General features: G+C 47.2%; 1 protein-coding gene and 1 pseudogene across 2 annotated transcripts in view; both read left to right on the plus strand.

Annotated features, from left to right (window-relative positions):
- The window catches only part of SUSD6 (sushi domain containing 6), a 103,046-nt gene extending 98,694 nt beyond the window's left edge, over positions 1–4,352 (plus strand). For both annotated transcript variants that reach the window (XM_078335251.1, XM_035260828.3), the window contains exon 6: positions 192–4,352. In XM_078335251.1, coding sequence (XP_078191377.1) covers positions 192–217 — 26 coding nt within the window. In that variant the 3' untranslated portion in view covers positions 218–4,352. The remainder of the gene's footprint in view (positions 1–191) is intronic.
- Positions 4,353–12,804: 8,452 nt separating this feature from the next.
- Positions 12,805–12,905, plus strand: LOC118145266 (U6 spliceosomal RNA; annotated as a pseudogene).
- The last annotated feature ends 4,389 nt before the right edge of the window (positions 12,906–17,294 follow it).

Genomic DNA, 17,294 nt, shown 5'->3' on the forward strand with positions numbered 1-17,294 from the left:
CAGCGACTGAACATTCCAAGTTTTTCACGTAGGCAGTGGGAAAGATAAGCTAGAAACTCCTAAAGAGTGGGACATTTACTTTCTTTAAATAGGGGCTAGGTGGGATAGCCCCTAATTTGCAGGGGGATTAAGAGTACTGTAAGAGATCCACACGAGGTAACCACTGTGCTTTCCTTCTGGTCTTCCTGCAGATATTCCACTGTTGAAAGAAGCATGAGAGCAGCAGCCAGCCTTTCCTCTGCGAGGTTCTTTCAGCCCTTCCTCCCTCTCCCTGTGGGATTGAGCACCCTGTACTCTCCAGCCACCTTACCTGGATACCTGAGCTGCCACCCGTGTATCTCTGAGGGCCCTGTAGGCCCACCTTGCTGGAAACTCAAGGAAGATTCTCGCCATCTGCCTGTTGGACAGCTGGAGGAGCTGGCTCTTTGCCTGGCCCAGCCTTCCCATCTGTCGAGACATATTTGAATGTGCTGGATTGAACCCTCCCTTTTCCTAAGCCTCTGGGTCCCCTCCAGCCAGCTCTTTGGCAGCAGCCCCCATCAGCTCCTATGGGCCTAAGTGCTGCTGTGTTTACTTGTGCCTTTCCCCCACCCTGTCCAGTTTCCCTGTCATGCAGGCTTGTTGCTGTCCACAAGCCTTAGTGACTGCACTGCTGTCCCCTGCCGCACAGGGGGCCAGGCCTGAGTCTGACCTATTTCCTTTTGAGGGCTGCCCCTGCTGACCTTTGCAGGAGCAGATCCAAGTGTGAGAGCTCTTGAGTCAGGAGTGGCAGAAGTGGCTCTAACTGGGGTGAGAGTGTGGTTCCTGGGCTTGCCCTGGATTGACGCTGGTGGCACATTTCCTTGGCCAAGGATAGATTTGGAAAATCAGGCCCAAGCTGGCCCAGGACCCAGCCATCTGGCCCAGAGGCACAGGCTCCTGGTCCCGTTGAGTTGACAGTTTCCAAGAAGCATCCAGAAGATCCCAAGGGAGGGAAGGAAAGTGGCTGTTAATGATTGTCTTCCTAATATGCAAGTTCTCACTTCCTGCTTCCAGCATCAGCCTTCCTGGCCTTGTCTTTTTTCTGGTTCCCTGGAGTATAAGGGGAAGTTGCATGCTGCCTCCTGGGTTTTATCCCAGATAGCTCTGGCTTTCTTGCTTCCCACAGGGGCCTGGGGCAGGAGAGTTGTTAAGGTGCCATGGAGTGCCCATCTGGTCACTGGCAGTCTGGGCAGGTTGCCCCTTTCTGGGTTTGTGGTGTTGGAGGGGAGGCCGAGAGGCACAGACTGAGTCCCTGGGTAGCTGCAGGCAGCTTCAGCCCGGTCCTGAGGTCCGCCTCTCCCTGGTCACGTGCCTTAGTAACTGTGCCCAGAAAGTGGCCTGCTGCTTGCTGTGCTGCTGCTTTTCCTATTTCTGCCCTTCCCTGCCACTCCTTGCATGTCACAGCTGACAAGCAATTCCTTGTCTTCCCTGGCTCCCTGGGGGAAGGGCTGTGAAACAGTCCCATGTGCACCCCATCCTTACCAGCCTGAAGTGGGCAGAGGGGTGTGGAGCAGTCTAGAGTACAGGGCTCTAGGGGTGGAGCCCGCTGATGAGGGACACTTTCCCATAGCCATGTGTTGAATGCTAACTAGGCTGGGGTGGACAAGCTCTGCCAGCTGCTGTCGTCTTCAGAAGACAGAGACAGCAGTAAAGAATGTTTGTTTTCACTTTTTAAAAAATGTTTGGAAGCACTGTGGCTGGGAAACTTCGAAGTGGACCCTGTCCCGCATGTCTGCCCCTCCCCTAAGCCTCTGTGCTTGGGGGTAGTAAAAATAAAAAGCCCAGTATGTTTTCAGTACCTTACCTAACAGGGTTGGCTCTAGGCATGGGTGGCCTGGAAGATGAGGGGAGTCATCTTCTCCCAGCCTGTTACCCTCTTGCCTCCTGCCTCCTGCCTCCTGCCTCTGCGCTTACACACGCACTTTACCACCCGGTCATTCCCTGGTCTCTTGCTGCCACTTGTCTTCCTTCCTTCCTCTCAGGGTAAGGGCAGTACCTGCTGTGCCTGTTGGCCACTCACACAGTTCCGCCTTCCCCAGGAGCCCTCATCTGCTCTGCCAAGTCCAAGAAAGCACAGTTAGATAGGGAGCTGGCTGGAGAAGGTGCTAGAACTAGAAGGCAGATGAGACTAGCATGGGCCCACCTGGAGGGGTGTCCCTAATGGCCCCAGTTGCCTTACCACACCCACAGCGGTGCCCTTGTCTTCCTCCAAAAAAGAAAGCAGGGACAAATAGGGGAGGGGTGATAATCTGAAGTCTCACTGCTGAGACTTCAGCTTTTATTTTCCACTGTTTCAAAACCTGAATTCTATTCTAGAATGGTTTTTAAAATGATAGATCTTACCTTTTTCTATCTTACTACTCTGGGGTTTTTTTCCCCTAACAGATTGCACTTTTTGTTTGGGGTTTATTTCTCTGCATAGATGACCAGCTTGATCCCTGGTAAAATGAAAAGTCTTCCTTCTCCTGAAGCCTCTTTCCGCCTTGCCCTCCACTAACAGCACTGAGGAGAGCAAGCCCAGGCTTGCCCACCTGGTAGGAAAGGAAGAAATCAGAACAGTGGGAGCCTTGGCTCCTCTTTCGTCCCCTCCCCTCCCTCTTGTCACTGGCTTTGATGAGGCCCACCTCCCAGAGGCTCCTGGGCCTGTGAGTGCAGGAGCTCATTCTCCCCTCGCTGTTGAAGTCTATGACAGTTTCTACCCCCAGTTATTTCTCTTTCCTCCAAAACAGCTTCTTAACCATCAGCCATGTGCTGCGGTTTCTAGGGCTTCTGGGCTTTGTCCCTATTGAGGGATTAGGGACTCCACAGCTGCCTTGAGGTGGGGCCTGGCTGAGAGACAAAGGCAGCAGCAGGTGGCAGGCTGTTAGAAGAGAGGGTGCCTGAGGAGCCCAGAGCAGGTGGGAAGAAACCAGCCACCGCCCTGCTTTCCTGGGCTCACCTCTAGGGCATTCTAGCAGGAGGCTAATGCAGGAGAATGACCAGCACCAAAGGACATTTAAAAGAATTTTTGGGTTTTTTTGTTTGTTTGTTTGTTTGTTTTTGCACACTTGAGCTGACTCAATGCAGGTTTAATATCCTAGTGACTTGTAGTCACATTCTAATGACTTTCAAGGGCCAGAATATGGTGAAAAATCACTTAAAATATCCGTCCCTTCTATGCCTTAGTTTAGCAGGTAGGCTCTATCTTTTGCCATTTCTGTATTTTATGTGCTGTGTTCCTGTTTCACTGGATGTGAACTGTGAAATGGACTGAGTCCTGGCCACTTTACAAGATTGTTTGATTTTATAAGGCATTTCAATGTACATTCTATAAATAGAAGCACTCCATTTGCAAACAGATCTTAAGCTAATATTTTCTTTCCCATTCATCTTGCCCTCCTCCTCCTACCCCCAGCTTTAAAGTCCAATGGAGAAGCCAAATGGCAATTCAGACAAAGGTATACTCTTCCTGCTTCATGGATGGTGGCATGGGAATATATATCCCTTAGCCCTTTCCCTCCCAGTTTCAGCTGAGCTCTCAAACCCCTTGCTTCCCACATAACAATGTTGCCTCCATTTCCAAGGAGCATCCTTGCATAGAGAATGAAATATGCTGCAAATATTTCTGCATCCTTGCTCTTCACCCCCAAAGAAAAAAAAAGGCCTAGCAGGGAAGCAGCATGCAGGCTTCACAGCTTAATGCAGATGTGCTTGCCAAGGACAGTGAGTGAGGCTGGGAGCTTCTCTTGTGGGGCCTGCTGGGTCTCTTGGCTCTCAGAATAGGGATAGTCATTACTGATGCCCCAAGGAGGGACTTGGAGAATATTTTGCTTGGCCTGTTTGGTCTGAATGGTGTAGTTATTGGTTCCCTAGAGAGGAAAAGGTGGCAGGCCCCACTTTGCTGGGAAGTGACTCAATTTCCAGTTGAAACCCTAGTAGAATTGTGAATGAAAATCCCAAGGTTGAGCCCCTCTGCCAAGCAGCAGAGCTAGCAGGAGATACAGGAGCAAAGCACTCAATTGCCAAGGAAGGAGAGATGTACATGGGCTATGTGGCAGTCCCCACACCCTGCCCTTGGCTTCTTCAGGTTATCGCACCACTATGGAATCCTTTGCAGAATGGTACTCATGTAATGGTTTAAAACAACACGTTCATAATCGACTCTGTGCAGGATGTCACTCAATCAGTTGGGTTTGCTTTATTTTATTTTATATATATATTTTTTGGTATCCTGTACATTGCAGTGGGTGTGAAGATAGTATTTTAATATTTGTACAAAGTTTAATTTAATTTTAATTGTTCTATGTATATAACTGCATTTCTAAATAATTAAAAAAAAAAGTTCTTATGAAGGCAGTTGTGGGAGATGTGATCCTTCCTGAAAGTTTTTGCAGAAACCTTAGATTGTAGAGAGCGTGTCTGGGCAGGACGTCACGAAGGGATGAGGCAGTAGCTCTGCAGGGTGGGATGCCTGGCAAGAGGCGGAGGAGCCGGGATGGGGAGGTGGGCTCTGGGACAAGGAAGAAAGACCACAAACAGGTGGAAGCATATTGCCTCCTTTCTTGTTAAAGTGCTCTCAGTGTGCCAACTACTGTGCTCAAACTAAGATGCAGGGCCTGCGTGGAATGTCAAAGGAGCAGGCAGGCAGTGACTGAAGGTGCAGTGACTTATGAGTGGGGGCGTATAAGGTGTGATGGGGATAGTCAAAAAGTTCCTCTCGGATGAAAAAAAACATAAGCTTAGAGGGGAAAGGCCAGTACAGTGAGTAAGTGGCAGAACACTACCTGTGTGTAGAAGCACAGGCAGCAGAAAACACATCCCTTTAAGCAGCCAAAAGGGTGTGGTGCTGCTGCCCCAGGAGGGCTGAGGGAAGAGTGGCTCCAAATGAGGCAGGGGAGTTAGGCAGGGACCAGACTGAGGAGGCTTCCACCAGCCAAGTTAGGAAGTTTGCATTTCATGCTAAGGGCAATAGGAAACTTAACAACTTTAAGTAACAGGGTGACTTAGTAATACCTGCGTTTTTTTTCTTTGGAAGCTCTTTATCTGCTTAAGAAGAATGGATTTAGGAGGATGAAATACACTGTATACAGCAACCATGTTAAAAGTCATTGGCCTTGCCTAAGAGATGATGGTTTCCACTAGGGTGATGGCAGTAGCAATGGAGAGAAGTTGGTGGATTCAAGAGATATTTGTTAAGAAAGTAGAGTCATGATTTGGTGGCTGACTGGATGTGAATGAGAAAAGGGTGTTAAGATTACCCAGTCTGATTTGAGCAGCTGGATGAATAGCAGCACCATCCTGAGACGGAGAAATGGAAGCAACAGTTTGGAGAGGGGAATGATGGGCTCAGTTTGGGACATGCTGAGTTGGAGGTGTGTGACATCCCAAATGGAGATGTCCACCAGGCAGTTGGGTATCACATCTAGAGCCCAGAAGAAAGATCTAGACCAGTCTTTCAGGAAGTCTGCACAAATATCACTGGCAGTTAGTTGAGAAGGTGATGGGTAGAAGCCTGCCATTAATCAAGCACTTTACCAACTTTTAGAAGTAATATAGCAATAGCTGATACTAAGCACTTACTGTGTGCCAGGCACAGCTCTGAGTACATCGTGGGCATAAACTCATGGAATCCACACAGTGATGCTACCAGATGGGTGCATATGCCACATAGGGTGAAACAGAGCCATAAAGACCAAAGGAACTTGTCCAAGGTGCAGCGAGGATTCACTTCAAATAGGTAGTTCCACTGGGGCAAGCCCCTGCCCCATGCCATTCCTGCCCCTTCAGACATGGCCTGTGTCTCTCAAGGCCCTCTTCACCAGGCCCTCACATATGTTGCCACCTGCCCTCTGCCTTTCAGAGTCAGCTCTGACCAGTGATCTTTAGAGAAGTTCTAATTTCAAGGCAGGGAAATGTCACACTTTTCACTTTGGAATGGGACATACCCATCATGGTGGGCAGGGAGGAGGAATTTAAGATATGCAGAGCATAAGAAAGTTCACAACACAGTAGGGTTGTTCCATAAGATAAAAATAGAAGGAGCCGGGTGCAGTGGCTCACACCTCTAATCTCCAACACTTTAGGAGGCCAAGGAGGGAAGATCGCCTGAGCCCAGGAGTTTGAGACTAGCCTAGGTGACATACATCCCACCTCTACTGAGAAAAAAAAATAGCTGGACATGGTGGTGTGCACCTGTAGCCCCAGCTAGTTGGGAGGCTGAGGGGAGAATCACGAGCCCAGGAGGTTGAGGTTGCAGTGACTGTGATCACACCACTCCACTCTAGCCTGGGTGACAAAGTGAGATGCTGTTTGAAAAGAAAAATAGGAGGCCAGGTGTGGTGGCTCACACCATAATCCCAGCACTTTGGGAGGCTGAGGCAGGTGGATCACCTGAGGTCAGGAGTTCGAGACCAGCCTGGCCAACATGGTGAAACCCTCTCTCTACTAAAAGTACCAAAAAATTAGCTGAGTGTGGTTGCGGGTGCCTGTAACCTCAGCTACTCAGGACGCTGAGGCAGGAGAAACACGAGCCCGGGAGGCAGAGGATGCCGTGAGCCGAGATTGCACCATTGCGCTCCAGTCTGGGTTACAGAGCAAGACTCTGTATCAAAAAAAATAAAGAAAAAATACAAGGAAAGACTGCTTATTTCAGTGATGGATGTCTTCTCTGCCACTGGAAAACAGGTGCAGACACATGTCCCATCAGGTAGGAATGCTGGGCCCTAATACAGGCAGGAAAGAGACTGGGGAAGGGAGACATGTTGACATGGGGTCAGCCAAGGGTTATGGCTTTTTTCTTGATGACAGGCAAGGAGGGACAAAGCTAACAAAGCCCATGAAACTTTCAGAGCTGCTGGGGAAAAGGACTGTTTTTGAAATGGTTGCCTCTGGTGTGAACCATGGGAGGACAGAGAAGAAATTTCTGCCGTGCTGGAGAACACTACCACCCACTTTGGAAGGCTCAGATCCCTCCACAACAAAAGTGGCAACAATCTCAAATTGGTCTTCCTCAGACCACTTAAAAATATCTTGGCCTGGTGCCATAGCTTATTCCAGCCGTCCCAGCACTTTGGGAGGCAGAAGAGGGAGGAATGCTTGAGCCCAGAAGTTCAAGACCAGCCTGGGCAACATAGCAAGACCCCCATCTCTACAAAAATTAAAAAATTAGCCAAGTGTGGTGGCAGGTGCCTATAGTTCCAACTACTTAGGAGGCCAAGGTGGCAGGTTTGCTTGAGCTGGGGAGGTTGAGGCTGCAGTGAGCTATGATCATGCCACTGCACTCCAGCCTGAGTGACAGAGCGAGACCCTGCCTCAATCAATCAATCAGTGAATACACAAAAGTAACATCTATTCATTTCAGATAATCTAGAAAGAAAATTAAAGTCACTCATAATACCACCTCCTACCGATAATGTAATACTTTCAGTATTGTAATGTAATGTAATACTTCCAGTATTTTTTGTATGTCTGTATACATTTTCCTCATAAAAGATAATTTTTAATAGTATTTTGTGTTTTTAAAACTTTATACAATCTACTGAAATCAAATCATTCATCTACATTTTTTGATCACCCTAGTGATCAAAATAAGAGGAGTTTATCTCAAAGTGATGAGTTTATCTCAAAGAGAAAAGTGTGCCATTTCCCTGCCTTGAAATTAAAACTTCTCTGAAGGTCACTGGTCAGAGCAGACTCTGAAAGGCAGAGGGAAGGTGGCAACATATGTGAGGGCCTAGTGAAGAGGGCCTGGAGAGACATATGCTGTGTCTGATGGAGCAGGAATGGCATGGGGCAGGAGCTCACCCCAGTGGAACTACCTGTTTGAAGTGAACCCTGGCTGTGCCTTGGACAAGTTCCTTTTGTCTTTATGCCTTGATTTCACCCTATGTGGCACCCAGGTCTTGCCTGATAAAGCACCGAGGTCTTGCTTGATCACCCTGGCTGCAATGGAGTGGTCTGATCATGGCTCACTGCATTTTCAAACTCCTGGGCTCAAGGAATCCACCCGCTTCAGCCTCCTAAATAGCTGGGACTACAGGCATGTGCCACCATGCCTGGCCAATTTTTAAATTTTTTCTAGAGACGGAGTCTCAGTATGTTGACCAAGTTGGTCTGGAACCCCTGGCCTCAAGCAATCCTCCTGCCTCGGCCTCCCAAAGTACTGGGATTACAGGTGTGAGCCAGTGCGCCCGGCTCATTTACATTATTTTAAGTGGCTGCATAGTTGTTGTTTTTTATCATAGTGGTAATTTAGACCTCTGGGTTATTAACTTTTTATTAACAACTCTTTAGTTTTAAGACCAACAGTTTGATAGCATTCTTATTTCATTAGGATAAATTACTGGAGATGAAACTGCTGGGTCAAAGAAGTACACTTTTTTTTTTTTTTTTTTGAGACAGAGTCTTGCCCTGTTGCCCAGGCTGGAGTGCAGTGGTGCAATCTTGGCTCACTGCAAATTCCAACCCCGCTAGGTTCAAATGATTCTCCTGCCTCAGCCTCCTGAGTAGCTGGGATTACAGGCATGAGCCACCCTGCCTGGCCAGAAGTACACATTTTTTAATGGCTTTTGATATGTCTCAAATTGCCCACCAAGACACTTACTGCAAATTATACTCTCATTAGCAGAGTGCTCATTTCTCCACAACCTCACCAGCACTGGGAATTATTTTTTTTAAAATATGCCTATTGAAAGAAAATAGTGTTACTTTAATTTTTGTTTAAGTACACTCGCTCTTTGTAACAAAGTCATCTTGAAATTGCGAACAAGTCCAAGTTTGAGATGAAAAGCCAAAACTACTCCAAATTCAGAATACACATAACATAGGGATATGTACACACACACATATGTGTGTCTGTTTATATATATAATAAAACCTGCAAGCTGCTGAGAATAAGGAAGCTATTACCCCTGCAGCTTGAGACAGAATCACTCATTACTAACAAAGTTTTCCCTAGGTTTTCCTTTCTACTGATGAAGGAAAAACATTTTCTTTTGTACTGGGATGTTTTAGAAAGCATTTGATACTGTCTTGAGAAATTGTCTTGGGAAAATTAGCTGAGGTTGATTTGGATTTAAAAAACAAGAAGTTGGCCGGGAGTGGTGGCTCACACCTGTAATCCCAGCACTTTGGGAGGCCGAGGCGGTTGGATCACCTGAGGTAAGGAGTTTGAGACCAGCCTGGCTAACATAGCAAAAGTCCATGTCTACTAAAAATACAAAAATTAGCTGGACATGGTGATGCATGCTTGTAATACCATCTACTTGGGAGCCTGAGGCAGGAGAATCGCTTGAACCCAGGTTGCAGCCAGCTGAGATTGCACTGTTGCACTCCAGCCTGGGCGACAGAGCGAGACTCTGTCTGAAACACATAAATAATACATAAATAAATAAAAAATTCTCAGCCACCAAATCTTCTGTACGGTGGGGTGGGGGTGCTTGGGCAAGGGAGAGACAACAGCAAAGGGAGGTTGAAACTGGGCAGAAAGCCACTACAGCTTCAGTGTGGCAAGGAGGGCATTTGAAATGAGCCCATAGAAGCAAGGCTTTGGATTATATTCCTGGAAAGGGCAGATGTCTTGGAGCAGACGGGAAGAGAGAAGGAACCGTGGTGATGGCTCCCAAAACACCAAGGGTTTCAGGAAGAAGGCAATGAGGCCACAGTTAAAACAAGGGAAGCATTCTATTTATTTGGGGAAACTATGGCAACAGTAGGCATTGTGGGCAATTCAGTGGGCAGGAGCAATGAGGAGGGCAGGAACACAGGGAGAAGTGGTGGGAATGCATTCAGGGAAGCCAAAAGCAAAAGACAGCTGGCAATGTGCCAGGATTCATGTTGATGCAAGCCAGCATCTACTGAGTGCTTCCGTATGTACCGGGCGCCCTTCTAGGCTCTTGGCCTGCAGTAACTCCAGATCTGGCAGCTGTACTGGGGGAGCAGGCATTCTAATTAACCCTGACTTTGCAGGTAAAGAAACAGGCTTAAAGTAGTGAAACTTTATCATAAAGTCACACGCTCTGAAATGATAGAAACTGGGACTCAAACATGATTGTCTCACAGCCCAGTCTTTTAATATATGTCTCAAAGAACACTGCCCACAGCATTCAGGCTTCTTTATGTTGCAAGAATAGAAAACCCCACTGGCTTAAACCACAATGCACATCTGATTCAACACCCAGCATCCTACTTCCAGGCTAATTCTACCAAGACCTGGCTTGAATGACATCATTTTCTTTCTCAGAAACTCTTCATGAGTCTTGCTTTATTGTTTAGAGCAGGAAAGAAAATAAACCACACACCCTCAGTAGTCATTTGTTTCAAATGCCCAGTTTTACAGATGAGGGCACTGATGTACATGGCTGTACTCTGATTTGATCAAGACCACATAGCTAGTTGGTGGCAGAGCTGGGCTGAAATTCTAAGCCCCTAGTCCAGGTCCAGTGTGTGTCCCTGTCCCACCATCTTCAGCAAGTCCACTCTCTGCTGCTTGGCTTCGGAGCCCGGCCACATCCTGTTCTCCAACACAACTTCCCTCTGCATCCTGAGCGCCCACAACTCTGCGCCAGAGTGTGTCAGAGTCATCAGTGCTTCACTGTGACTCCCTTGGCCCTGAATGCTGCTTCTTGGAAGGTTGGAAGGAAAAGCGACACCTGAGGACAAACTCCTTTATCAGTCTGTTCTCATGCTGCTATGAAGAAGTACCTGAGTCTTGGTAATTTATAAAGAGAAGAGGTTTAATTAACTCACAGTTATGCATGGCTGGGAAGCCTCAGGAAACTTACAATTATGGGGGAAGGCACCTCTTCACAGGGTGGCAGAAGAGAGAATGAGTGCCAAGTGAAGGAGGAAGCCCTTTATAAGACCATCATATTGGCCGGGTGCAGTGGCTCATGCCTGTTATCCCAGCATTTTGGGAGGCCAAGGTGGTGGATTACCTGAGGTCAAGAGTTTGAGACCAGCTGGCCAATATAATGAAACCCTGTCTCTACTAAAAATACAAAAATTAGCTGGGCATGGTGGCTCTGTAATCCCAGCTACTCAGGAGCCTGAGGCATGAGCATCGCTTGAACCCAGAAGGCAGAGGTTGCAGTGAGCTGAAATTGTGTCATTGCACTCCAGCCTGAGCAATAGAGCAAGATGCAGTCTCAAACAAAAAACCCCCAAAACAAACAAAAACCATCACTTCTTGTGAGAACTCACTATTATGAGAAAAGCATGGGGGAAACTGCCCCCACGATTCAGTTACTCCACCTGGTCCCACCTTTGATACATGAGGATTATTACGATTCAAGGTGAGATTTGGATGGGGATACAGAGCCAAACCCTATCACCTCTTGAGGCAGCTTAGGTGTCTGGGGAAGTTCTGAGAAGCTCTTTTCTCCTTTCCTGGTTCCTTCAGATCGTGGCCTGGGCAGGAGGCAAGGAAAAGAGCCCCATTATGAATAGGGAATACTTCCCAGAGTTCAAGCCCTGGGGCAGCACTTTCTTTTTCCTTCCTGTCTGGATCTCAGCCTGAGGCTGTGGCCCGCCTGCCGCCTAGACCGTGGAGAGAAGACTGGGGAAGGAAGAGAGCCGCCTTCTTTATCACCAGCGTCTACCTCACTGGGTGACAGGCATCCTCTTTCTTTACATTGGAAGTGGCAGGAGAGGGAGCTCAGAGGCAAGGGTAGGAAGACACTGGCTGGCGACAGGCGCTGCTGCTGAATCCCCCCACTCAGTAGCGGCAAGGCCCAGCTGAAAGGAGACTCCTTCTTTTCTCCACAGGCCTTGGAATGAGAAGGGGTCACAGGGTGAAGGAAATGGCAGTGTCCCAAGCTTGCCTGCTCAAGGGATCCCAGAAGCCAAGCTGCATATGGAGCGGGACTCACGGTCTGTCTTCAAGATGAGAGGTGACAGTAGCAGATGCAGCTGTGCCCCGATAGGGACTTTGGTGGGGAGCACGTAGGGGAGTATCAGTGCCATAGGGCATCTGCCACACAGCTGCCCTCACCCCAACCTTTCTTGATGTTTGCTGAGCACCTAATAGGTTTCCAGGACTGGATAAGGTGCTTTAAAGATATTATTTTAGGCCAGGAGAAATGGCTCATGCCTGCAATCCCAGCATTTTGGGAGGGATCACTTGAGGCCAGGAGTTTGAGATCAGCCTGAGCAACAGAGCAAGAGCCTACCTCTACAAAATTTTTAAAAATTAGCTGGGCGAGGTGGTTTGCACCTATAGTCCCAGGTACTCGGGAGGCTGAGGTGGGAGGACTGCTTGAGCCCAGGAGGTTGAGGCTGCAGTGAGTTATGATTGATTCACTGCACTCCAGCCTGGGCAACAGAGAGAGACCCTGTCTCTAAAACAAACAAAAGATGTTATTTTAATCCATCAGCTCAGCCAGTCTTGCAAGGCAGATGTCATTACCCTTTTTACAGGTGAGGACAGTAAGGCTCAGAGAGATTCAAGTACAGTTCAAGACCACATAGGTCATGAATCTTCAGCTGAGCTGGGATTTGAATATAGGTGGGCCAACTCTGGCCTCTTCACCTCACACTGCTCACTCGCTCACCTCTTCTACTCCCCAGCTTTTCTCCCTGGGTTCTTGGTCACCTGACCCCTTCACATCTCACTATCCTGCCCAAGAATCCCTCTCAGCAATGCCCAAAGCCAGGACACTAAGCCATTTAGAAAAATGCAGTCCCAAGTGCTCAGCACTGTCACAGCAGTCAGGATGGGTTCTGGATCCCTGGAAAGATAAGGCAAAGCCAGGAGACCCAGGCAGCCCCTGTCTCCTCCCTGGGCCTTGCTTTTGAAAGGTGGGGAGAGTGCTTGCTTCAGCAGCACATATACTAAAATTCGGAACAATACAGAGAAGATTAGCATGGCCCCCGCACAAGGATGACACGTTTTTAAATTTTATATTTTTAAAATACTTTTTAACAAAAGACAGGTGAGGAGAGTGCTCTGTATTCTCAGGTCTTCCTGCTTCACCTTGGGACTAGAGCTGGGGGCACTTGCCAGGCTTTTCTCTTTCTGCTACTGAAAAGAGAATTTCATCTGCTGTGAACTTGGGAATGTGTGAGACATGCATGACACATTCCCAAGTTGAGCCTAGGTCCGTCCTCCAAGCTGCCTGGTGATGAAGGAGCATTCCAGATTTGGGGACCATCTGATCCCACACCCAAGAGGCAAACAGCTGCTTGGTATTTCCTGTGATGCTCCAGTGGCCCCAGAAAAGGAAATTTCACAAGCCAGGAATGTTCTGAGCAGGCTGTCTGGACAGTGTACGCTGTTCTGAACCTGGGAGAGCAGATGATTCTATGATTCTTCCTGCAGAGGTTTTAGCAAGTGCAGACTGCCCCATAGCAGAGCTTTTCTGGGGGAGTAAGTAACCATGACTGCAGCAAAGGCAGCCTATTGCAGAGTAAGGATGCCATGGGACTCAGCGTCTGAAGGTACTGGGGTGTGTGACAGAAGGACTGTGGCTCAACACAGATGCACCCAGCATGTGACTGCTGTGGCTTCTGGGGTTGGCCTCTTGATGGCCTTGAGCAGCTTGGATCCAGAGACTTTTAGGGACTCTTGGTACTGTAGCCTCTCTCTGAGACCACCATTCCCCATTCCTGCTGTAGTCATTCATTCATTGTTTGCTAATTCATTCCACAAACTTTTATTTATATATTTTATTTATTTATTTAGAGGACTTACACAAAGCCTAGTGTTAGTTTCTAGGAGCATAGTGATGAACAAGACTCACTCTTTGCCCTCAAAGAGTCTGTAGACTAATGGGAAGAAAGAGATTAAACAGCTATCTAAAACGTAAGGCAGAACTTAGAATTAAAACATACACACACACAAAAACAAAACAAACAAACAAACAAAAAACAAAGCTGTAATGACACACCAACAAAGTGCCTGGGAGTGATGAGAAAGGAACTCACTGCTTTAGGGTATGAGCAAAGATTCCCTGGAAAAGTGCCACTTGCACAGGGTCTAAATTGTTGTGTTTCAATATTATTGGTAGAGAAGTAAGTAAATGAGGGGCTGTTGGATGGGAAGAAGAGGACTTTTCAGGCTTTAGAGACCCACAGAAGCAAATGTACCACCTCTTAAAAAAAAAAAAAAGACAAAGTCTCCCTGTGTTGCCAGACTGGAGTGCAGCGGTGCAATCTTGGCTCGCTGCAACCTCCACCTCCAAGGTTCAAGCAATTCTTGTGCCTCAGCCTCCCGAGTAGCTAGGACCACAGGCACCCACCACTATAGCTGGCTAATTTTTTGTTTTGTTTTTTTTGGTAGAGCCGGGATTTCACTATGTTGCCCAGGCTGGTTTTGGACTCCTAAGCTCAAGTGATCTGACCACCTTGGCCTTCCAAAGTGCTGGGAATACAAGTGTGAGCCACTGCGCCCCACCAAACGTACCAACATCTAAAACATGAACCACATGAAACTGCCATTTTTGCAGGTTAAGAAAAAACGTTCAGATATGGGCAGTTTTAACCTAACATACAATTGTCTTAAGGTCTACTCAAATTAGAGATGCCTTTCTTCTCTGAATTAGACTAAATTTTAATTATTTTAATCACAAGAAGGAAATTCAAGGACACCCATACAAAGTGTCCACAGTCTTCTTGTCCTGGAGGCTATGTCCCACAATAACAGAGCACTGAGCATAGCTGACTCTGGTCACCATGCGCCAGCTCCTGCCCCGACTGCAAGAGGCGTTTTGAGAAATCACATGAGTTCAACGATTCAGGACAGCACCAATGCACTTGTTTTTCCAGACGGACAACAGAAGGACACCCACTACTCTTAAGTTCCTGCCAGCAACAGCCAGATAACAATTCCAATGCGGAAGTGTTTTGACCCTTTTTATTGTTTTCCATAGGGCAGAAAATGAGAAACAGAAGTTATACCCAACTACAACATTCTCTCCTTGTCAAGTTTTTCTGTTTTTTATTAGAAACGTTCAAAACAACTGGCCGGTCACGGTGGCTCAAGCCTGTAATCCCAGCACTTTGGGAGGCTGAGGCGGGTGGATCATAAGGTCAACAGATCAAGACCATCCTGGTCAACATGGTGAAACCCCGTCTCTACTAAAAATACAAAAAATTAGCTGGGCATGGTGGCGCGTGCCTGTAATCCCAGCTACTCAGGAGGTTGAGGCAGGAGAATTGCCTGAACCCAGGAGGCAGAGGTTGTGGTGAGCTGAGATCGTGCCATTGTACTCCAGCCTGGGTAACAAGAGCGAAACGCCATCTCAAAAAAAAAAAAAAAGAAAAAGAAAAAGAAAAAAAGAAACGTTCAAAACAAATAAAGCTATTTTATAGTAAGAGTAATACATATTAAAACATCAGAAATAATGTTTTTTCACCTCAGGTTGGGAAAAGAAAAGGCTTAAAAGTATCTAGTAGGAGGCCTGGCGAGGTGGCTCATGCCTGTAATCCCAGCAATTTGGGAGGCTGAGGTGGGCGGATCATGAGGTCAGGAGATTGAGACTATCTTGACAACATGGTGAAAACCCATCTCTACTAAAAATACAAAAAAATTATCTGGGCATGGTGCCACGTGGCTGTAGTCCCAGCTACTTGGGAGGGTGAGGCAGGAGAATCGCTTGAACCTTGGAGGCGGAGGTTGCAGTGAGCTGAGATTGTGCCACTCCGCATTCCAGCCTGGTGACAGAGCAAGACTCCATCTCAAAAAAAAAAAAAAAAAATCTAGTAGGAATGTAAATTGGTACATTTTCCATGGAGAGCAATTTGGCAACAACCATCAAAATTACAATGTCGGGCCTGACATGGTGGCTCACATCTGTAATCCCAGCACTTCGGGAGGCTGAGGCAGGCTGATCACCTGAGGTAAGGAGTTTGAGATCAGCCTGGCTAACATGGCAAAACCCCGTCTCTACTAAAAATACAAAAAATTAGCCAGGCGTGTTGGCATGCACCTGTAATCCCAGCTACTCAGGAGGCTGAGGCAGGAGAATCGCTTAAACCTGGGAGGCGAAGGTTGCAGTGTGCTGAGATCATGCCACTGCACTCCAGCCTGGGTGATAGAGACTCAGTTGCTTAAAAAAAAAAATCGCAGTGTACTTCCTTATCTTCTTCCCTTACTGAACCCATTCAGTCCTTAAGACAATAGGTGAGGGCAAAGAAGAGTTACATATTCAGAAAGAGGGAACGACCCCAGCCAACACAAACAGAATGAAGCCTGCAATGCCAGATTGGAATTGGAGATGATGTGAACTCCTGGTTTTCAATATACATAATTGATATAGAAATAAATATAGAAGTACTGTGGATTTGCTGGCATATACACAGTCACACACACACACAGAGATTCTCCAGCTCTTCCCAGAGGACTTGCTAGCAGTGATACCCCAATAGCAGTGAGTACCCCTGGCATGCAGATCTTTATTTTAAAATAGTATTTTCAGCTGGGTATGGTGACTCATGCCTGTAATCCCAGCACTTTGGGAGGCCAAGGTGGGTGGATCATTTGAGGTCAGGAGTTCCAGACTAGCCTGGCTAACATGGTAAAACCTTGTTTCTACTTTAAAGAAAAATAGCTGGGCGTGATGGCATGTGCCTGTAATCTCAGCTACTTAGGAGGCTGAGGCGGGAGAATCACTTGAACCTGGGAGGTGGAGGTTGCAATGAGCTGAGATTGTGCCACTGCACTCCAGCCTGTGCTACAGAGCCTCCGTCTCAAAAAATAAGTGAGTAAAATAATGCTGTCCATGAAAAGGACCCAGGGCTTTTTGGAGAAATGGCTGATTCCAGAGCTGAGGCAGGCAGGCAGACTGCAAGATGAGCCTGGAACATACTGTATCAGAAAGCAAGAAAGTGCTCCAAGAATGGTAGGCACATGCCCGAAAGATTCCCACTGAAAGGGGCTTCTACTGGCCAGTTCAGGGACATTTTGAGCATCAAAATAAATAATGATTACAATGGATTACAATCCATTGAATAAAACAGAAGACTAGGAATCCACAGAGATAAATTTCACGGTAGAGATGCCCAACAAACATTGCTTTAGTCAGTGGGAAAAATAAAAATCGTGTACCAACTGATAGGCGGCACCAAGTGAACACAGATATGCCATGGTATTCCTGCAGAATGCAACCTACACCAGTTGTGGAAGAGGAAATGAGACAGACCCAAAGTGAGCCGTATTTCACTAAATAACTGGCCTGTAATCTGTAAAATGTCAAGGTCATGAAAATTAAAGGAAAGCTGGGAGCGGTGGCTCACACCTATAATCCCAGCACTTTGGGAGGCTGAGACGGGTGGATCACGAGGTCAGGAGTTCAAGACCA

The sequence above is a fragment of the Callithrix jacchus genome, chromosome 8 (assembly GCF_049354715.1).
Source record: "Callithrix jacchus isolate 240 chromosome 8, calJac240_pri, whole genome shotgun sequence".
Taxonomy (NCBI): Eukaryota; Metazoa; Chordata; class Mammalia; order Primates; family Cebidae; genus Callithrix; species Callithrix jacchus.